The following is a 24,043-nucleotide window of genomic DNA, read 5'->3' as shown; positions in this document are numbered from 1 at the left end:
CCTCATATTTAGCCTTGATTATACTCTTTAGCAAAACCGTAATCCCAGAATGCACCAGGGAAACCATCAATACAAATATTTCAGTTTACATTGCCATTGGCTAAAAAAGCCTGCGTCAAATTCCAACTAAACCTTTGTCTTGGAAATAGTTCTTAAGGGTTCCGGACTAATCACAAGCACTCAAATCCTGAGCTGATTGTTTCACTGGAATTAGAAAAGGATGGAGCAATACACAGCATACTGGCAGAGCATTTAGGGAATGCTTTTTCACAGACATCTGTTGCAAAAACTTTAGAAAAGTCATGGACATTTCTATATATTAAATTTTTTTTTCCTCCCCAGTTTGTTATTTCTTCGAATAGATTCTGCACTTTGTAAGTACTTTTATAAAATATGCCCATAAACCAGCTTAATTACTCACATTTAATGATGACAATCTTCATTTTCGAGTAAACTAATCCTTAATTTCTGTGCTTTGAGGGCTTTTTAGAGACATTTGGACACTAATAATTAATAATTAATAAAAAATACAAAAGTATATAAAAAAAATTATAAATAATAAATTTATAAACATATCTGTATCTGTGTGTGTTGCACAAATCTTCACCTGAAATTATTTAAAAGAATCAATCTGAAACAAACACCTATACAACATTGAGATTTGATTTTATTTCTAACACACATAAGACACATTCACAACACAACTTCAGTTATAATCACACATGATGCCACGAACACCCAAGTGAATCTGTCGTATCCCGGAGCTCTTCTGGCTGGTTATTCTTAATGCTGCATGAGGTGACAGAATGGTAAAGCTAACCAGTGTCAACTGGATTTCTGCCAACATCCTTGGTTTCACTCTGACGGTCACACACGTGCACACAGGTTTTCCTACACATTCCATGGCTGGAGATGCTCTGATAAACAGTCCAGTCTCCCCAAGCAGAGTAGTGCCAAAGTGGATGGAGGAAATGTGGGTCCAAAGCTTGAATCCTCACTTGCCAATCCTCTGTACCACCCAGTCCTGTTGGCACAGTGGGCATCTATTGTTCTGCTTCACCCAGAGGGACATGCAGCAGTTGTGGAAGGAGTGGTTGCACTCTCCCCATACCACTGAGAGAAAGACAAAATAAGAGACAGTGATGCTTCAGACCCAGAAAAACAAAACACTGAGACATTCCACAATTGATCTTTTTTTTTATGTGTGTGTGTGTTCTGCAGAAGACAGACAGATGGTGATACTGGTTTTGTAACAACATGAGGGTGAATATATGATGACAGAATTTTCATTTCTGGGTGAACTATGCCTTTAAGTGTGACACTATCTTGTGATTTAACCTACCAGCGTGGAAGCAGGGTTTATTTTGTGACGCAAATGAATACTATGGATCATGCACTTGGTCAAGGTACTTAACCCCAGGTTACTTTAGTTGGATTGCCCCTAATAGGTGTACTGTAAGTCGCTTTGGTTAAAAGAAACTGATAAATGACTTAAGTTTATAATTTATTATACTGTATGTTAAAAATGGGAGAAATAAAGAGATAAAATGTATGAAAATATTAGTGCAAACCGTAACGGCAGTGAAACAGTGCAGCCATCTGCTTCTAAGGGGTTAATGTAATTGATTAATTAGCCAGGCAATTAGTATACCAGCAGTGATGTTACTCTTGACTTACCAACACAGTCCTCTTGTTTGTTTTCAGCCTGACATCTCAAGCATGCATCTGAAATACATTTAAAATACAAATTCAGTATTCATTTAAACATAACCCTTTTCTTTTTTCTGTACATTTAGGGCAGAACTAAGCAGAAATCTAGTAGAAGTCATTTTAAAATTCCGTCAGAGGACAGATTTACTAAAGTCCCATGCAATTACAGTCTGACTCTGTGTATAATTGTTTTTTGATTATGTTGGAATGCATTTACTTGAACCAGTCAAGTATGGCTGTCTCACAGCCTAGTCATTCATTTTTGTATTTATTGTTTAAATTATCATGACAAGTGCATCTCCTTTCTCTTTGAATGGGGAACCATCAAATTCTCCAAAACTGCTCACCAAGCTTATTTGAAATCACCAATAAAATATAAAATCAACTGTCTTTATTCAAATAGTGTTAGAAAAGCATATTTTTCAAGCATACATTTCACAGTTGTTTGCTCCCATTGACTTCTATAGTATTTTCCCTACTATGGAAGTCAATGGGGGCTAACAACTGTTTGATTACCAGCATTCTTCAAAATATCTTCTTTTGTGTTCAACATAAGAAGGAACATACAATTTTGGAACGACATGAGGGTAAGTAAATGATGACAATTTTCAACTATTCCTTTAACACCCCAAAAGTGGTACTAAACCTGCACTGTATACTGGGTAAAGGTACGTTTCACACTTGTAAATTAGATGTGGGATTAACATCACTTTCTACCCAGGGTTAAGAAACCCTGCTCCGGAGCAGGTTTAGCAGTGTTTTTGGAGTCTTAACCCCACACTGCAGTATATGAAGAATGTTAGGGCTAGATGCTTAGCAACCAGCAGCTATTCCCGTGCCTCAATGTAAACGTGGCATGCTGCATTCATCAAATCTGTGACAATGACACTGCAAAAATGTAAAAAAGAACGTTAACCTGAGAGTTCACAATGTAAAACGAAACGTCAGTTTATGAACACCAAGGGTTAATTGTTAACCCCGGGTTAAGTATGAGCCCTGTGAAACTTGGACCAAGGTAATGCAGAATGATGCAGGGTTAACTATTTTAGGTGTGACAAGTGCTTATGAAACGTTCCTTTACACGGGGTTGAAAGTGGGGATTAGAATGACTTTATCTTGGGTTAACGGCAGTGTGAAAACACTACACTAAATTTTTTTTTTTTTTTTTGAGCATTAGGTTATACATACCTTTCAACGTTTAAAGCAACATTTGTGTGCATTTAAATGTGTTCAAATCAGAATTTTTGAGCATCACACTTGAATACAAACGTAGGATACAGGTTTCTTGGAGATATTCCATTAAAAAAAAAAAAAAAAAAAAAAAAATGCTAGTTTAAATGAAATTCGATTCAACATCATGGCTCATTGGAACGTTCGATGCTACAGAAGGTTCGATTCTCGTGTTTGAATTAGAACTTGCGTTTGATCGTCCCAGTCACGGCATTTTGCCCATTATAGACACTTTTCAACGTTTGAGTCGGCATTTAGGTGACCACTTATGATTTCAACAAATATTGTCTATATAGGCAGCAGTATGTCATTCATTTTCACTGTGTTATTCTGCTAGAAACGACTCGGTAGTGGGTCAGCCGGATACAGGCAATGCTATCTTTTTATTTATTTATTTATTTATTTATTTTAATGTTATCTGCCTAGTCATGATCCGTTGAGGTAACCCAGAACCAGCTAAGAATCCCAGAAAGGTGCACAAATTCAGCTAGCCGGTTAGCTAGAGAAACACTCACCCATGACTTGAACCCGACAAATAGCGCAGGTGTCACACTCCACATCCCAGCTCCACATGGCTACCGCATTCCACTTCTTGAGGGAGAACATCTTGTCTCCCCCTGATTTAGATCCAGAAGAACCGCTGTGAGTGTGAACTAAACCCGGCTCATCACCGTCGTCTATCTCCGCCATGGCGAAGAGGCGCAGAAACAAAATGGCTGAGACAGGCTGGTCTGCAGACACGCATATCGGTCTCTCGCTGGAGTTGACCGTAAACAGGCCCCTGCCTGGATGTGTTAAATACACTCAATCAGGAACATTTTCACACTTTTCCCTAATTTCTACTAAGTACTATGAAACAACCATACTCATTCATTCTTTCTTTTGAAACGCATTAAATTATTTAATTTGCACATGTATGACTTTTTCATTTATGCATTTATTTGATAGGCCGATGTATTTTATGCGTTTTTGTTTTCACTTTCAGCTTCTGTGATGTAAATATTTTTTATTTTTTCACCTTTTCGTGTTTTATAGGTTTTTCTCACCAAAAATAAATAAATAAAAAGAAGAAATTATAATTAAAACTAGAATTTATTCAGTTGGTTTTACATGCAATCATTATTTTTATTATTATTAAAAAAATACTGAAGATTGCATTGTTTTTATACAGTCTATGGGTTACATGCTACACAAACGGATATTCAGAGTGCTGAATATACAATTTGCTGGTGACACTGCAACGTTATAGGCTACATGAAATCTTCATCATCCTTTCAAAAAGACAATCTATGTCAGTTCTGTTACCATGATTTTGGCTACGTTTAGATATTTTGGTCTGGTTAACAATGCTGCAAATTAAAAACCCTTCTAAAGACACAATTATGTCAACTCATATTAATTATCTTGGCTTTTATGATCTTGTTTAGTTTCTTTTTATCTATGTTTTCCCACATACTACATGCATCCATATCGATCACACAGGCCATCATGGAAGGCTTGTTCCATCGTTGCACTTTTATTTTCGCACTTTGCAAAACAAACTGAGCCCTTGTAAAGTTAATGTATCATCATTGTATTATTAATAGTAGCCTTTGACAACTGCATGTCAACATGCCAGCGCCCTTGAGGGGGCGACCCCCTCCATGTATAAAAAAAAAGATTTTTTTTGACTGTCTTTCCCTCATGTGAGTGATATTTATCTGATATTTCACAGAAGTACTGTTCATTACTTTGTTGCTTCAAATATTTATCTCCGCTCAGATACAATGTTTCAAATCGTACAATAATTTGCTTTAAAAACCACCCCATCAAACTAGAAAAGGCAGAGTCATTAAACGATTTCTACATTACAGCCGTGACGTCATCAGACATTCGATTTGGTGAACACATTCAATAAGCTTCCTGAACTACGCGCGTGTAGTCCTATGGACAAGACCGAAACCAGAGTTCGCATTTTAATGAAAAAACAAGACTGGTGAGAATTTCACTAAAACTCTCATGTCCACAAACACACCAACAGTGAGCGGCTGTCTCGTGCGCATCAGTGGCAGTGAGAGATTCATGAAGACAGCAGCAAACCGATGTCCACTGATAACACTTCTGTCAAACACGCTTCTGTCCATCAACGGATGAACACCGACTTTGAAAAGTATCCTTTACCACGGTATTGCAAGAGGTGAGTGCTGATGTTTATTTGACATTTTTGATACATACGAAGAAATGTTATTATTATTTTTTTTTTAGCGTTAACATTATTAGCAAAGTTAAGGAAATCTTACCAATTCATTTTTCATGATTTTCATTGTTTTCATTTTTTATGTAGACTATTTATTTATTTACTTTATTGTAGAATAGAATTCTTTGTGATTGCGAAATTGAGTGCTTCTTCTCAGTGGTACATTCACAAAAAAATACATACAAACAGATGTAGAAAGAAAAAAACACATAAATAACAAAGAAGTAGGCATATAGCCTATTTGTAGCCTATTTGTTTGTTGATAGCTGCACATAGTGTAAGATAAATGACTCAAACTATGGTATGTTACATGCTCCTGAAGGATTGTTCCTAAAAAGTAGTCTTTACTAATATATATATATATATATATATATATATATATATATATGTTTATATATGTGTGTGTGTGTGTGTGTGTGTAAAGAACTGACATAAAAATAATTCTGTTTTTTTTTTGTGACATATATCTATTTCATGACAAACATTATATGCTGGGCCCAAGTTCAAGGTGAATTAGGGTAATAACTACCAAACTGGAACAGTTAAAGATGAGAACGTGATTTTTGGATTTACTTTAATATTAGGGCAGACTAGGGCTACAGTAGTCGTCACGAGGGTTGAATCGTAGTAACTGAACTTAATTAATATCACTCAATATACAGACAGAACATTTTCAAAATTGTAAGAAGATCTAAGAGTTCTGACTGAGACTGACACTGATAACAGTAACTAAGACATCATTATTCTAGGATGACAATTCTATCTAATAACACATAAAGCATTAATTTCTAAAGAAACAAAATTGATCTCTGCTGAATCAGAGATCAATGAGCCCTCCTCCTCAGTGCTGTCATTGCTAATGAAACAAACAAATTATTTCAACCAAGTTAATCAATTTAAATGCAATCATTCAGGCACATCTTCATTTTTCAATTCTTTTCTGACATATACAGTACATCTGTTACCTTGTTTTAAACAACGTTTCAAACTCATTAACATTTGTTTAATCACAGATGTTGCATGTTTAGAAAGATTTTCAAAATTAATATGCATCTTAGATGCAGATGGGGTGTATTTTTCTCAGAAATCTGTGAAGATCATATACAAATAAACATTTAATTTGTCAAAACAGTTCAGTAGCATGATAATGGACAAGCTGCAGGCTACTCAGAATTAAAAGTAGTTAAACTACAGTCAAGCTACTAACAAAAGTAGCTAAATATGTATAAATAAAGCTATTTAAAATGACTACTAGTGGCAGTAAAATGGCAACAACGTTTATTCCTTTTTTAAAGGGGTCTTATGATGCTGCTAAAAAGAACATTATTTTGTGTATTTGGTGTAATGAAATGTGTTTTTGCGGTTAAAAAACACATTATTTTCCACATACTGTACATTATTGTTCTCCTTCATGCCCGGCCTTCTGAAACGCGTCGATTTTCACAAGGCTTATCTCTCTGAAAAGCGAGGTGTGCTGTGATTGGCCAGCTATCCAGTGCATTGAGATTGGCCGAATTTCTTTAAGCGTGAGATGGAAATGTTACGCATATTGTGAAGCCTTTTCCGGCCGGAGCGACGAGATAAAAACATAAAACCCATTATAAACGTGATATAAACATGATTTGAAGTCGTGTTTTCTTTTGGAAGGCAAAAACAAAGTAGTTTCGCTTTCTCAACGGAACAACGTCACACACTGCGGCCTTGAGTGAACAATGGCTGGAGGCCTAGAGTGAGCCGCAGTCTAGAGTGAGCCGTGGCCGGCTTGAGTGAGCAGAGGCGGGCAGCTTAAATCTGTGTGGGAGGCAGATTCTACGAAGGAGTGTACCTTGGTCTTGCAGCAACCACATGTGATGACCCCAGGCTGGACGCCGATTCGGCGATCCACAGTGCAAAGTTGATGTATTTCCTCAGCGACCAGCACGGATCAACTCCAGGCATGACTAAGCAGAAATCGTACTCTTTTGGAAAGCCAAACAAAGTAGTTTCGTCTTCACAGTGAAACACACAGTGTCTATACGACATGGCGGCTGCGGCAACAACAATACTACAACGAGAATAAAAGGTACGCCTTCTTTCTTTTGCATGAACATCTGGGTGGTGTTATGCAAATCTCCCCACATACTGATGTAGATATGTGGGGGCATGTAAGAACGAGCCATTTCAGAGGTGCGTGGATGAGTGTTAACTTTTATAAAGAATATCTCTTTGGATTTGAGACTTTAGTCTTTGTAACTTCACAGATCTTCTTTATTTACCAAGAGCTTGTAACACCCAAAAGAGAAAGGAAAATTTTAAATCGCATCATATGACCCCTTTAATATCATTGTGTGACCTCACAACACTTTTACTACTGTGAATGATTTTAAAACCAGTAAACCAGTATGTTTTGGCATTTACACAACTGATACAGTACTACACTGTGCCGTGAAACATGAATTATAATAAAAAAGCTTAAAGAGTCATAGAAACGTTTCGTTTACATATATATAACCCTTGTTCCCTGAAGGAGGGAATGGAGACATCACGCCGGTAATGACGAATTGGGATCTCGCTTAAGGGCTGTTTACACGACAATGTTTTTAGCCAAAAACGGGAAACTTTTAATGTGTTTTGCCTGTTAGTTTACACGACAACTGTGTTTTGATGACTGAAAATGCATATTTTTGAAAAAGTGCAAGTTTTTGAAAATGCCACTGTTGTTGTTTCCGTGTAAACATCTAAAACAAGAATCTTTTAAAATGGTGATGTCATGCGCGTGTGTAGTATGTGTTAGGTATGTAGATGTGTAGCACGTGTCGATTTTAAAGGCAAACGTGAACAAACATACACAACAATGGCAGAGTACATGGTACAGTTGTTGCTGCTCAAAAGTTTGCTGACGCTTCTTCAGCAAAGTGTGGATTTACTTCACCAACATTACAACCAACAGCAGAGACACATCATATACAACATATAATCGTCACTACCCTACAGGTACTGTTTACTAACAAGGTGACAGCGCCAACTATTGGCCTGGCATACCTAATACAGCATTTTTGGCCGTTTTTGTTTTGAAAATGTCATGTATACGTGAAACTTTTAAAAACGCAATGGAAAAACTTTTCCATTTTTGATGAAATCATTGTCGTGTAAACGTAGACTTAGAGAGACCAATCCACTTTGAGTGTAAACTAAATGAGCCAATGCACATTGGCAAGCGATGACTGCATCCAGCTGCTGCTGATTGCAGCACAAGTATAACTAGACAGCAGGTGCAACGCATACTCAGGTTTTCGCTGAGGAGCCGAGCCGGTGACCCGGCCGCTCAGCAGTGGTACAGCAGCTGTGGCGACGGGACATCGTCTTGAGTCAAGTTGAGCTTTATTGTCATTCCGCTACATGTGTGGTCATACAGTGGAACTAACTGTTGTGTCTCGCATGATCACAGTGCTACATAAATAAACAAATATAAACATAAAACACTAGACAAAAGAACAATGTTTAAACCTATACATAACTAACTTACTGAAAGCGGTAATACAACTATAAATATACTATAAATAGTTGACTATACATATACATAACCTAAGACAGACTATAAAAGTACTTTACATAATAACTGTGCATGATATTAGTTAAGAAGCAAATAGTGCAATATGATTTGTGGTGCATTCACAAGTAAACATTTCCTTGAGGAAATGAAGGAAATGTTCCTTCAGGGAACAAGGGTTACATATGTAACAGAGACGTTCCCTTTCTGTCAGTCACTCTCGACATCACGTCGGTAATTACCGACGAATTGGGATCCCTACCAAACATCATGCTGCCCCTTCCAGTGTCCTGCGCAAGCCTCCTGCTCAGGCCCCGTGGCCAGCTATGTGCCAGCTGGACTGTCTGGGGATGGAGTCTCTATTCTCCAGGGAGCGCAGCTCATTTCAGCTCGTCAGCCGTATGGTTGTGCAGACCTGGAATATGAACGGCAGAGGAGGAGGTGGCGGGCGAGTTGCGGCATGCGACGGGAGGGTAGACCACCTTGTCGGTTGATGTACGCAACGGTGGCAGTATTGTCCATGCGGATTAGCATGTGCTTACATCGTAAGTGCCCTCTGAGACGGTTCAAGGCAAGGTGTACTGCTAACGACTCTAGGCAGTTGATGTGCCAGTGCAGTTGGGGGCCCGTCCGAACCCCCGGCACTGCATGCCCCAGGAGCCTCTGAAACTGTTTCAGTGGTACCACCGTCCTGCTCTTCAACATATTCAGGCAGTTCAACACCAACTGAGCATATTCCTATTATGTCTGTTCAACCGAATACAACTCTATACCAAGAAAAGAGATCCCTGGCGTCGAGGAGAGTTTGCTTTTTTCCCAGTTGACAGGCTGAGGTGCGAGAGCACCAAGTCCCTGTGTTCGCACAACTTATCCTGAGACTGAACTAGTATGAGCCAGTCGTCAAGGTAGTTGAGAATGCGAACGCCCTGCTCAGGGGAACAAGGGCTGCCTCCGCAACTTTTGTGAAGACACAGAGTGACAGGGACAGCCGGAAGGGCAGGACCTTGTACTGACATGCTTGTCCTTCGAACACAAACTACAGCAATGGTCTGTGGTATGGAAGCATCGACGTATGAAAGTATGTGTCCTTCAGGTTGATCACTGCAAACCAATCTCGGGGACGCATGCACCCGAAGATGCATTTCTGTGTCTACATCCTGAACGGTAACCAGCGAAGGGGCCGGTTCAAGACACGCAGGTCCAATATCGGTCGTAACCCACCGCCTTTCTTGGGTACAATGAAGTAGGGGTTGTAAAACCCTTTATATCAGCTGGAGGGACCAGCTCTATTACATCCTTCACCAGTAGGACTGAGATCTCCACACACAAGACAGGAACATCAGCTGCCTTCACTGATGTGAAGCGGATACTGCTGAACTTGGGGGACGCCGGGGGAACTGAATTGCATAGCCGAGTCTGATGGGCCGCAGAAGCCAGCGAGAATGGTTGGGTAGCCAGGCACCCAGACACTGTACAAGCTCTACCAGCGGGACCACCGACGTACTGCAGTGGGGCAGCGAGGTGGAACTCATGGACCCGGTACGTGAGTGGACTGAAGAGAGGTCGGAGTATGCATTGCAACACAACGGTGATATGCTGTCTGTAGCAAGACGCAACGTCGTCTTTACAAAGACGTAGCGTCAAGTTTGCCAGATGCAACTTTGTCTATAAAAAGACACACCCATGAATGCTCTTTTAGCGTGCTGATGTGCACAAGGGAGATGGCCACCTGCAACACAAACAGGGGGTAGTCCAGCCTGATGTGTGCAACCCACTTGACACGGGAAACCACCAACACGAAGAGCTCTCAAAGAGTGCGCTGAACTCATTCAGTCTTCTCTCAGTAGAAGTCAGGAGCAGAACGATATGACCGTCAGGCTCTGAAGCGAAAAGCTGAGTATGCATTGCACCTGCTGCCTAGTCAGCGGCAGCTGGATGCAATCATCGCATGCCAATGTGCATTGGCTCGTTTAGTTTACACTCAATGTGGATTGGTCTCTCTAAGGAAAATCCCAATTTGTCTGTCATTACCTACGTGACGTTGAGAGTGACCGACTGAAAGGGAACAAGTTAAAATGTCATGGTTGCTTAAGGAAAATTATTATTTTTTTCCTTACATTTGCTTGTGTTACAGTAACAAAAACATGGACGTGCCCATGTGCACACATACAAAAGTTGACTAGTTTTTAAAATACATTTTTAAACATATAACCATATAACCTTATAAAATCATTTTTGAGATTAAAAAAACAAACGGGTAAGCCGTGTAAAGGTCGCAATATCCTATTACATTCATAATGTAAAATACCGTTAAATTAAGCTAAATGTTTATAACATTATCAATAAATACAGATAAACAAGCTAAAAGCTATTTTAGTTCCTCTCACTCCATAAGAAATCCTTTAAATTTAACGGTATTCAGAAAAATAATGAAAAATAGTAGATGAGCATCAACCCAAAATGAATTCATTTCTGCTGAAACTGAAACGGGCTCACATAGCCTACCTCTTTTATGCAGCATGAATCCACTCAGAAATGTTTCCATATTCATGATGTATTTGAATGCTTATATTTATTATGCTTTGAACTTGTCCAGTGCACGTAAATCATCCTTTACATCCGCAATGTTTGGTGGGAGAATGCAATGGATTGTATTTTGGACTATTTAAATTGAGTAGTGTAACTATTTACATGTTTGGTTGGCTTATTTTATTTTGATAATAAAGAGCCTGCGATGTCAATATGCTAAAGCCTAACTCATGCGTGAGGCGCCTGCGCGATCACTTGATTGTTACATCAGAATCAAAGATAAGAGTGAGTGAGACATCATTATGAAACTATAAAGAATCTACTTTTATTTGTGTACAGGCACAACAACAACAAAACACTGTACTCTTCAAAACAAAGAAAACCGATGTCACTTTCTGCCGTATTGATTTCCATTCAGTGAACTTGTTGAGCATTAAAATAATGGACAGAAACTTGCCATAGAACTTGTCACAGTTTTTCTTTCATTTTGTTAAGCTGTGAATTAAGTCAAATATATTTTGCAAATACGTGATTTTATTCAGATTTTCTTTGTTCATATAATTGCTTATATTTATTTCAGCTTTATTTCAATTAGCATATGTTTTTAATAGTTTTAGTTAACTTTACCCTAACTTAATGACAAAATATATGGCAATGCATAGAACTACAGTAGATACACTTATACTTACAAATTATTTCTTTTGCCTAAGCCCCGGCCCTGAGTGCCACTCACTGTGTCATAAAATGTGCAAGAAGCAATGTACTGTTATATAATTTTGTAGAAATGTTGCCACAAGTGAATTCTTCTAATGAGCTGCTTATTTCAAACACAGGGTGACATTTTAACACTATTCACAATTATCACTGTTTTGCAAATTTTCACAAGCATAATCCAATCATTTCAATAGTAATACATAGGATCAAGAATTTCAAGTGAGGTCAAAAGCAGATTTTGCAACAGGTTCAAGTTGGTTGCAGGTATGTAACGTGTTGACCAAAGCTGCTTGGCTTGAAAGTGACGTCTGTATGAACTGTGCTTCATATTTTCTGACAAAAGACAGTGAACCTTTTTCCCCACAAAATTTTGCTGGAATGTCGCTAATGAGACCGCAACTGTTTTAAACAAGTTTTGTGATTTGATTTTCTCTCTGTTGGAATAGGTGGAGCAACGATGACCTTCAGAGGCATGCATTGGCTAAGAGCCGGCGCATGGCTATGCGGAGACCGGCCTACATGTTTAACGCCCGTTACAATAGTCTATCGCCAACTGAAGAGCGTTTCCTAGAGGCGGCTGAGTATGGAAATATCCCTGTCATCCGCAGGATGCTAGAAGAACTTCCAGACCTTAATGTCAACTGTGTGGACTACATGGGCCAGAATGCATTGCAGCTTGCGGTTGCCAATGAGCACCTGGAAGTGACCGAACTCTTGCTGATGAAAGAGAACCTGGCCAGGATTGGTGACGCTCTGCTTTTAGCCATAAGTAAAGGCTACATTCGTATTGTGGAGGCCATTTTGGGCCACCAGGCCTTTGCGGACACATCCAAACTCACTAGCAGCCCCCTCCAGACAGAGACGCAAGACGACTTCTTTGCCTATGACGAGGATGGCACTCGGTTTTCCCATGATATTACACCCATCATACTAGCTTCTCATTGCCATGAATACGAGATTGTGCACATTCTGCTAAGAAAGGGCGCCCACATTGAACGACCACATGACTACTTTTGCAAATGCAACAGCTGCCTCTATCACCAAAGGCACGACTCTTTTAGCCATTCGCGTTCAAGAATCAATGCCTACAAAGGGTTGGCAAGCCCTGCCTACCTTTCCCTGTCCAGCGAGGACCCGGTACTGACAGCTTTGGAGCTCAGCAATGAACTGGCTGTACTGGCCAACATAGAAAAAGAGTTCAAGGTGAGCATGATAGTATATAAGAGAAGTAAATGAAGATTCAGTTAGTAAAAATGGAACATGGAAGAATTTCTCATCCCAACTTGTTTCAATAGGATATATGTCATTGTCAACACAGTAATGGGGTTTGACGAAGCATTTCATTGGGTAATATCAGTTGATATAGAGTAATAACAATATTAGGCAGGAAATACATTAGGAAAAAGACAAGCAACTAGACTAATGAGTTTAAGAGTTATGCTTTTTATTTAACTTTTAACTTTTCATGCAGAGTGCATATGGATGTGGGTGTACAGTCATGCTTAGTAGTTGGTGAGTCTGCAGCCTTTGCCATAGAGTGGGTGGCTTAGTTCTTAATTATATTATTATTGATGAGTTGAAGGTTTTGTTTGCTGTCTTTAACAGATGGTAAGACTGCTCTATAGAAAGAAAAAAACATGCATAACACTATGCCAGTTACATTCACTTTGCAAGCATTAAGGATAATCATGGCAAACTCTGGCTGTTACCTAAATAATGCCAGGAAATGTGTTTGTAACACTTTACAATATCTTTCATTAAGTCCCTGAAGATAAATGAAAGAGAATGTGAATGGTGCTTGCTACTGGCAATATCAGTTTGGGGGTTACTGTTGCATGGTGATTTCTAGGGTGATTTGGATGTTTGCTAGGGCATTGTTAGGTATTCTGGGTGTTAGCTGGTGGTTCTCAGAGATTACTTTCTATCAGGATCCCCATCTCTGTGATAGTCTCTATATAGGGCCCTTGTTGCTTCTTCAACGCTAACCTTCTTCAAAGTCTTTGAGATTTTTTTGCCAATTTTTTTTTAACCCTCCAGGAAACATTATAGTATAACTTCTTCTTAATAATGATTTGAGCTATAATTCACATCAGTAGCTCAAATGTTGTGGGAGAGGTTATGTGCCAAAGCTTAGGCTAATTCTTAGGTTTATGAGTTTGTTCAAATGAACAGTAGTATGTTTACAACAGATCTATGCTAATTTCCTTTTACAGAACGATTATAAAAAGCTGTCTATGCAATGTAAGGATTTTGTAGTTGGACTTCTGGATCTGTGTCGGAATACAGAGGAGGTGGAAGCCATTTTAAATGGAGACACAGTGGCAGGTGGCCACTTTGACAAGGGCGGCAGACCTAATCTAGTTCGCTTAAAACTCGCCATCAAATATGAGCTGAAAAAGGTAGGTTTCATAATAAACATTAATATTTCACACAGTGATTTCAGTAAATGATAACATTATTAGGCGTAATTATTCAACTATTGTAGCATTAAAGGGATAGTTCACCCCAAAATTTTATTTTTATCATTAATTACTCTACGAGAATACATTTTGTGCACAAAAAGAAAACTTAAATATCAACTTTTTTCAACAATTCTTCTCCTCCGCGTCACCTTAGAGCACCATTTTAGAGTGCCACAACACATGCGTGCACACTCCTCTAAATGTAAACAAGGCACAGCACATGCGTGTTCCATGTCAGCGGAATCACATGCATGCATTGTTTACATGCAGGAAAAGGCATACGACATGATACTCTCCAAAATGGCGCGGAGGAGAAGAATTGTTGAATGAAGTTATTTTAGTTTTCTTTGCACACAAAAATTATTCTCGTAGCATTATAAAATAACAGTTGAACCACTGATGTCACATGGACCATTTCAACGATGTTCTTACTACCCTTCTACGCCTTGATCGTGGTAGTACCCTTGCTGTCTGTGGAGAGCCAGATTTCATCAAAAATATCTTAATTGGTGTTCTGAAGATGAACGACGCTCTTGTTGGTTTGGAACAACACGAGGGTAATTAATGATTTTTCTTTTTGGGTGAACTATCCCTTTAAGTGCTAAAATACAACAGCTTAATCACTGTGCATGATAGCACAGTAATATAAACATATCTGTTTACTGTATCTCTGCCTGCTCTGATGCTTCCCACACAGTTTGTAGCCCATCCAAACTGCCAACAGCAGCTTTTGTCCATATGGTATGAGAATCTATCAGGGCTCAGGCAGCAAACCACAGCTGTCAAGTTGCTGGTGGTTCTGGGGGTGGTGGTTGGACTTCCCATCCTGGCCTTACTGTACTGGATAGCACCCTCAAGCAAGGTCAGACTGTTATAACCTGAACCTTTAGTCACTGTGAATTAATCCATGGCACTGAATTTATTTTCTGCTTAGTGATATTATGAGTAATAAAATAAAATGATGAACACAATGCCGTTTCTAATTTCTTACTAAAATTACATTATTTCAGAACAATCTTTATTTGTTTTGTGCAATGTTTTTGATTATAGTTGGGGAAGATCATACGTGGTCCTTTCTTAAAATTTGTGGCACACGCAGCTTCTTTCACAATCTTTCTTGGCCTTCTCATTATGAATGCTGCTGACCGTTTCGAAGGGACATCTCTCTTACCAAATATGACCATCCACGACCACCCCTCACAATTGTTCCGCATGAAGACCACACCTTTTACCTGGATGGAAATGCTGATCATTTCCTGGGTTGTAGGTCAGACATCATCTCACACCGTGTTACACAACAACAAATCAAACATTTATTTTGGATCATTTACTCACTCGCATGATTGATATTTTATACTTTGTTTAGGAAGTCAAAGGCCTTTTAGTGTAATTTGAAAAATGGTCCCCCTTTAGGTTGTGGTACTTAATGAAGTAAACATAAGAGTAACTTTTATATTATTATTAGTATTTTAAGAAGAACACTTACAGGACTGAAGCAACTTTACTTTATTATCTATACATATTTTTCAGAAAAAAAAAATTAAACGTTAAAATGTGAGTAGCAATTATGATACACCAGACTTGAGGAATGTCTGTTTGTATTATATGTTTCCCCACCACTATGAAAACTACAGAGTTTTACTTTTTGGCTACATAAATATTAGCAACTGCACTAAAGTATTGAGCATGAGCTCCATATTATACTATAGAGCCATAAATGTCTGTTGTATCAAATGTGAAAACCTGCTATGAGCAACACAAAACTAAAGGTTCAAAAATACTCTTCCATTTTACTGTTTCCCACAGTGATGCATTAAAATGAATCCCAAATGACTGATGCAAGCACACAATTATTCATAGGTCACAACACTTTGAACTGTCCAACATCTGTCACATCTGCAAAATCAAAATATTTATAGAAATTATCTGTAAAGCAATAATGTTAATTTAAAAAAAGAAATACATTTTAAGACATTAAATGACTTTGAGTGCTTGAACTCTAATTATCTGTTTGTTTCTTCTTCCAATTAAAGGAATGATTTGGGCTGAATGTAAAGAGATATGGTCGCAGGGTCCTCGGGAATATCTGCTGGAGCCATGGAATTTGCTGGACTTTGGAATGCTGGCCATTTTTGTGACTTCATTCATTGCTAGATTTATCGCATTTTGGCATGCAAATGTTGCACAGAGTTACGTCGACAAGCACTACACAGATCTATCAAACATTACCTTGCCCCTTGAGATAGAATACTATCGTCTTGGTGAGTAATGCTGTCAACAAAAAAAGAAAAAAAAAAAAAAGATGATTATGGTTTCTACATCATTGCTTCAACAATGCAAAAATGATTTTTGCAAAACTTTATTTTTGTGCATTGTTTTAAATTATAGTTAAGAAAGATCATACATGGAACTTTTCTAAAATTTGTGGCACATGCAGCTTCTTTTACTATCTTTTTTGACCTTCTCATCATAAAAAAAAAATATTAAAAATAAAAAAAGAAATTATTATGATTTCTAACTACATTAATTAAGAAATTACTTTTGTAAAACAATGTATGACACTTTGGAAAAAATAATTTACCAAGTACATAAATGTAAATGTAACATTTATATTTATTTGTACTTTTATTTATTTACAAATGTATTTTTGTATTTCCCACTGATATATTCATGACAATGATGTGGTAGTGAGTTCATCCCTGTTGGCTGATCAATCACAGAATGTACAGTTTACCTAAAAACTGTACACAAAATATATTAGATTCTTCATTATTTGCATAGATTAACTGATTAAAATGCATAATACTATACAGTAATGTGTAGTTCAGAGATATACAGTATGTCAATAAAGACAGACATAGCACTGTCAGTATTAAAGCAATAATTTTTGGAAAATAAAGATGTCAAAACTAAACTACAGAAAAATAATAACGTTGGGAAAAAACATGTAGAAAAAACATGTATGAAAACAAAATTGTATAACGAAAGAATCTTTTTAGAAACTATATATTGAGCTTTGAACCTTTTTGATTACTAGAAGAAATGAACTTTAAAAGTTCAGTCTCTTTAAAAGGTTCACTCCCTTTTGGAAAATGTCAGCTTCAGTATTTCAGTCAATTAAATCATTTTTCCAAGGACACCTGCAGACTCTAATGCTCCATGAAACATTCATTTGGTTTAGAGGTTAATGAAGTACAAAACCAACACTGACAAGTAGAAATCTATATATGAAAGCTAACACTTTTTTCCACCAATTACTTTTTTTGTTGTTGAATACCTTCAGCTTGACCTTTTGAAATACCTATAGAAAAGACAACATGCTCAACCTTAACAAGCTTCCTTTGTACATATTGCAGCTCGCATCCACTGGGTTCCTTCAGACCCTCAGCTGATCTCTGAGGGCCTTTATGCCATTGCAGTGGTTCTGAGCTTCTCTCGGATTGCGTACATCCTACCGGCGAATGAGAGCTTTGGGCCCTTGCAGATCTCTCTGGGTAGGACTGTGAAGGACATATTTAAATTCATGGTGATCTTCATAATGGTGTTTGTGGCCTTCATGATTGGAATGTTTAACCTCTACTCGTACTATCGTGGAGCCAAGCAGAACGGCGCCTTCACCACGTAAGCAATGGTTAATTCACATCAGTTACTTGTTTGTCTTGTCCTTTGTAATTGAATCACATCCGTGTCTTTATAAGTTATATAATTACAAAAATGCCCAGTGCCTTTGGAAGCAATGCATAAGGACATACTGGAAGTAGGCGTTTGGCAAATTCAATTATCATGACTACCACACCGTGACCATGTCCATGTGGACACGAGAGTGAATAAGAGTCCAGGACTCTTCATACTCTGTAAAAAGGCTCAGAGTAATATGAAATAGATAAGTAATTCATTGAAATACAGTGAAAATTGTTAAAGACCTTGTGAAATCAAAATTGGGCGATTGTGGCTTTTATGATGTCTAGCTTTGAGGTCCAACCCAGTCTCATGAGAACACCTCCAAAGCCTAAACCTAATCATTGGTCAGGGATGCATTTCCCAAAACCATCGTAAGCTAACTATGGTCATTAGTTCCATTGAACTCTATTGGTAACGACTGAACTTGTGACCATAGTTGCTTTTGGGAAATGCACCCTGGGTCAGTTGAATGTAAGCAGAATGTAAAATTCATAGAAATTCACCACCACTGTTGTTGCTTGATGTTATTTATTATCAGATAATTTTATTTTCATAATTATAAACACACTGGAGTGTAGAGAAAATAGTTTTACCGTTTACTGCACTTTGTTATTTTCCTAAGAGAAAGACTCTTAGACTGACCTTAAATGACCTTAAAGCCTACAAACAGATTAGAAAACACAAAGCAACATTTTGGGTAGCATTTTGTAATAAGGTCCCATTAGTTAACATTAGTTAATGTATTAACATAAACTAATAATGTGCAATACATTTGTTTCAGTATTTCTTAATCGTCATTAATGTTAGTCAAATATAAACAGATATCACTTTTGATTTTAATATGTATTAGTAAATATTGAAATTAACATGAACTAAGATATATTTTTCACTATTCATGTTAGTAAACAAATGGCACCTTATTGTAGAGTGTTACCAAATGAAGTAATTTGACGTATGCATATAATAAAACTAAAAATCTTTCATATATGTGTATGTATATCTGATAAATTAGGAATTCAAATATATTACATGACACCATAATTATCATTAAAATGATGAATGAAATGATATAACATAACCCAAACTAAAGGAAGTTGCCTGTTTCCTCTTTTGCAGGGTTGAGGAAAGCTTTAAAACTTTATTTTGGGCTATTTTTGGACTTTCTGAGGTCAAGTCTGTCGTCATCAACAACGGGCACAAATTCATTGAGAATATTGGCTATGTACTTTACGGAGTCTACAACGTAACCATGGTTATCGTCTTACTCAACATGCTCATAGCCATGATCAACAACTCATTTCAGGAAATTGAGGTAATCATATTCTGAAATGAGATCTGTGGATGGGGCAAATGTCCAGATCATTTCCCATTCATACTCCCTTTTAAATGTGATACAGATCCTTTATAGTATTGTTGCATTTGTTAAAATGCAATGGAAAGTCCTCTCTGGTTACAGTAGAAATTGATTTTGGTTGGTTTTATAAATTACAGCCTGTTTGTGTAAAAGCAACTTGGCCTTCACAATACATTACAGTAGCACCCAACAGTGAAATATGATTTGCTCATGCATTGGATGAACAATACAACAAATAGAGTTGCTGCTGCAAAGCAAGAATGTCATTATCAATCCATAAAAGATTTATTGCGCCGGAGAGGTCTGATGTGGTAACAGGAAACAGAGGAAGTTATTTTTGATGCTTTTTATTGACATCTGGGGATCTCATTACTTGACCATTACTAATATGTCAAAAGCATTTGGTTTCATCAGATGCTCATGCTACAAATTCAAATTCAGTGTCATTTAATTCTTATGTACACTCTTAAAAATAAAGAATCTTCCTTGGCATCTAAGAATCTTTAACATTAACGGAACCTTTCCATTCCACAATAAGGTTCTTTATTGTGGAAAAAGGTTAGTTGGATCATTAAAAAGATCTTTACGCTAAGAAAAATGCTACTTTTAAGAACTGTTCCATGAAAGGTTAATTGGGGGACCCAAAATGGTTCTTTAATGACAGTGCTGGCAACTTTTATTTTAAGAGTGTAAATAGGGATATATTTTGTATATTAGTATATTTTATGAAGACTGAGGCTAGCTGTCACATGAGGAAATTCTATTGCTCAGTAAAGATTCAAAAATCCAGTACCAAATATTCCCTTTTTCTAGCAGTAGCTTTATATATATGATTTCTGTCCTCCAACCTTAAATCCCAAAATTATAAAACTAAACTTCTTTAGGTAAAAGGGTTTTCTTAAAAAGTGTATCTGTGCTACATTTATCTTTAAAAATTATACTTTGATGATTGATATATTGCTTATTTAAAGCAACACTATTCATACATTTATTAGTGCGAAATAATATTTGAAGCCACTCTAAATGTACCTATATGGAAATTATTTAAAGGCATTTCCAGTGAAATGTCACTTGCCAGTACTTTGTGTGTATCTTTGTAACAGGATGATGCAGATGTGGAGTGGAAGTTTGCTAGGGCTAAGCTGTGGTTTTCGTACTTTGAAGAAGGAGGGACGCTGCCTGTGCCCTTTAACCTCATCCCCAGCCCAAAATCAGTCATCAGCCTGGCTATGAATCTCAAACAGCTCCTGCTAATACCGCTTCAAAGACACAAAGAGGACCTGAAGGAGGACACGGAGCTCAATGAGGTGAGGAGGAGGAGAGACATTCTTAAATCAAAATGCATCTGATGCATGAGAGAGATTTCTCACAACATTGCTTTCCATTTTATTTATATAACGATGTGGGGTTCTTAATGTAACTGCATATGTTTTCATATGAATATTGCATACTTTTATTGGTATTTGGTTCCCTCTTATGGCCAGATTGTGCAATAACATGAAAAGCTTTCGATTTATTGAAAGAACATAAAAGTTTGGGTTTTATATTCACAAAGAAATGATTTTTCTTTTAGTTGGGTAAACAAAAAGAATCCAGTGAGAAGAATTCACCTCATACGAGTCGTTACCAGGTAAAACACAACTCTGACAAGTCACCGATAGAATGCTGAGAATAAAGAGATCACAGAAGGATAGAATTTAGATTTCTAACATAGTTTACTTACAGTGATCAGTAACGGCAGAGACTGACCAATCAGAATAAGCTATTTTGGAACGCTGTTTAATAATAATGTATATATGTATCTTTTAGGATCTGACAGAATCTTCTAAATAAATTTGGTGCTATTTTTTCTCTCCACAGAGGATCATGAAACGGCTTATCAAACGATATGTGATCAAAGCACAGACTGACAAAGAGGGAGATGAAGTAAATGAAGGTACACTGTTGTTCCAAACAATAAATTTAGATCATAATTAAAATAACATCACTCTTTTTAAAATCTGAACTCTAAATAAAATCATAATTTTAAATTTATTTATTTTTTGTAAAATGGTTTGCTTTAAAACAGTTTTATATTTTTATTTATTGTTAGGTTTCGTTTTTTATTTAAAATGTGGTTCACTGGAACTACTTTTTCGAGGTGGACTTCTGGTTGTGTGTCAGTGATCCAGTTATGTAAGCATATCACTGATGATAGAAGGTCTTTATCAAACTCTTTGTGTCTTACAGGGGAACTAAAGGAGATAAAGCAGGATATCTCAAGTTTACGCTACGAGCTGCTGGAGGAGAAATCCCGTCAGACGGAGGAACTAGCAGAACTAGTCAGGAAACTGGGAGAGAGAATAGCCGGTCAACGAAACCTGTAGTTTTTCTCAATAGTAGTGGTGATTCTCATTAGATTGTCAATATTATAATACATAAATAATGCTTTTTTTTCATTTAAAATATCATCAAATAAAGGTAGTACTCCTAATAATGACATATAAATACTTGAAAAAACATAACATATCAGAACTGGGGTGCTAAATCCATGAAATTCACAATGCTAAACCTTTTAATCTTACTAAAATAGGCTTCCTTTTATTTTTTGGGGGGTGAAATATGACCAGGGGTCAGTTACATAAACACAGTCATGTAAGGCTGTGTCTTTTTAACTAGCCTGACCAACTAGCAGTTATTTTTTTTATTCTTTTATTCTAAAATTTGATTTAAGTTTTTATGCAGTCGACTTAAAAAGTAATCACCAGTCTTAAAGAATACACATTTACTAGTCTGATCAGATTATTCAGCTGACCCCAGAACATGTTTCAGTGTCAGTTTTGAGAATTCCTCTATTGCTTTTTCTCTCAAAATTAAATCATTTTTTCTTTTCTTTTAAGAAACAAACCTCTGATGAGCACTAATTCTGCAAAAAAGAAGCTGAAATTAAACTAAATAAAAATGTTAAAACATTTCAGAATTACTTTTTTATGGAAAGCCACAGTTTTGGTACTGACAATGCTAATAGTTCTGCTGTTAGCCATTGTGTTGCCATTCTGTGTCATAATCTAAATATGCTACTGTACGTTACAAAGGCAAAACACAGGAACTACACAACACAGTTTGATCGAATTTTATTTGATTTCATCAAACTCCGTTTTCAAACCTATGTGACAGAACAGACCACAGTCTGAGAACTAATGTCACTGCACGTGTAGTTACTGTGTTTTACACGGTGTTATTGATGTTGTTGACTTTGGAAATCTGTCATATTTTATTATGTTATGATTGTATCACAAATGTTTTATTAACCCTAATTATTAATTATGTGAAGTCTGACAGTTAAAAGATGTCAGTCTTATTGCAGGGACAATGGTATATTTATAATAAAAAAACTGAAAACGTAAAAATAAATGTTTCTTTAATGGTGGTAAATTGTGCTTTCATTTCGTTTGCCCTCTTTTGTACTTTTATGTTAACACATATGCACTAAACCCTAATAAGTTCACTACACTCAGTTACTGTAATGAATCTACTGAGATTCTCAGTAATCACTCATTTTGGTAGCATTAGGGGCCACTATTTGTAGAACCACATAGAGGTGCTGTTGAGTTGGTTGAACCCACAGAGACTAGAGTTACCTTTATTTTTGTTACCACAAAACTACTTAGAAAAGCAACAATACTGCCAGTTTCTTCTTAAAACAGTGGTACAAGAAGAAGTCAGTTGCATTCAGGAAAGCCATGATCTTTATGCATGACAATCACATGCAGCCAAGTATTCCACAATCTGGCTTGCCAGAAAAGGATTCAAAGATGACAGAATAGTAGCCTGGCCCAAATGAGAACTTGAGAAACCAACACACTAAACCACTGCAAGAAACTTGTTATTTCCTTGTTAGAAACTCCTACAGTATGTGAAAACTGTACCTGGTCTTCCAGGAACTTCTGTTCGACCCAGAGGTTCAGATCACCGGGGATAGGTAGTTTAAACACACAACTGTTATGCTATTCATCCTAGAGGTTTCTCTAATAGACGTCTATCACGACACATAGGCTATTTTAAATTTCAGCCTCAAGGTAAGAGGCAGAGATGTTACACCATAGTTCAACCTGACCTCTCGAGAGCCTCAAACCTTTTTTTCCCACCATGGGCTGCTGAGTGCAGCCCATACAGATATAATTTACCAGGTGCTTCTCTGCCCAAAAAATGAGTCAGAAATAGACAGCAGAGGTGAAAAGCTTTTATCAGCACTGGTTGACTTGACTACCAGAGCTCTGACCTCAATAACAGCTTGCTTGACTGCATCCATTAAATGATATCCCAACATGAGTAGCAGTTTTGTATCATTGTGTGTTCTTTTACCTGCTAATCTCATTGTACATTATTTACTGTAGCTTGTTACACTGCTGCTTCACAAAAACATAAATACACAGATATGAAATATTGACTGGATTTGACATTTTATTCAATTATTGACCACTCAGAATCAAATGTTCTTTTTTTTAACTGTACTGTACTGATTTGAATTAAAATTATTTTGTAAGAAAAAGTGACAAAATGATATATCTAATGTAGATTACCTGGAACTATTATTTTGTATACATCATGCATAAATG

At 37.1% G+C, this 24,043-nt stretch overlaps 2 protein-coding genes across 2 annotated transcripts; one reads left to right on the top strand and one right to left on the bottom strand.

Moving 5' to 3' along the window:
- Positions 1-649: 649 nt before the first annotated feature.
- rnf7 (ring finger protein 7) lies at positions 650-3,719 on the bottom strand. The gene is made up of 3 exons (XM_042743608.1): positions 3,456-3,719; positions 1,678-1,725; positions 650-1,113 (listed from the first exon to the last, which is right to left on the bottom strand). Exons 1-3 carry the CDS (start codon positions 3,628-3,630, stop codon positions 995-997), a joined length of 342 nt encoding a protein of 113 aa, XP_042599542.1. The 5' UTR covers positions 3,631-3,719; the 3' UTR covers positions 650-994.
- Positions 3,720-4,964: 1,245 nt separating this feature from the next.
- On the top strand, positions 4,965-22,867 carry trpc6b (transient receptor potential cation channel, subfamily C, member 6b). The gene is made up of 12 exons (XM_042743736.1): positions 4,965-5,116; positions 12,395-13,151; positions 14,162-14,347; positions 15,108-15,272; positions 15,461-15,677; positions 16,444-16,671; positions 17,767-18,031; positions 19,208-19,403; positions 20,549-20,752; positions 21,019-21,075; positions 21,306-21,381; positions 21,675-22,867. The coding sequence occupies exons 1-12, from the start codon at positions 5,022-5,024 to the stop codon at positions 21,809-21,811; spliced, it is 2,583 nt and encodes an 860-aa protein (XP_042599670.1). The 5' UTR covers positions 4,965-5,021; the 3' UTR covers positions 21,812-22,867.
- The last annotated feature ends 1,176 nt before the right edge of the window (positions 22,868-24,043 follow it).

The sequence above is a fragment of the Cyprinus carpio genome, chromosome B18 (assembly GCF_018340385.1).
Source record: "Cyprinus carpio isolate SPL01 chromosome B18, ASM1834038v1, whole genome shotgun sequence".
Taxonomy (NCBI): domain Eukaryota; kingdom Metazoa; phylum Chordata; class Actinopteri; order Cypriniformes; family Cyprinidae; genus Cyprinus; species Cyprinus carpio.
Note: the sequence above shows the minus strand (reverse complement) of the source record. Positions and strands in the feature narration are given on the sequence as shown.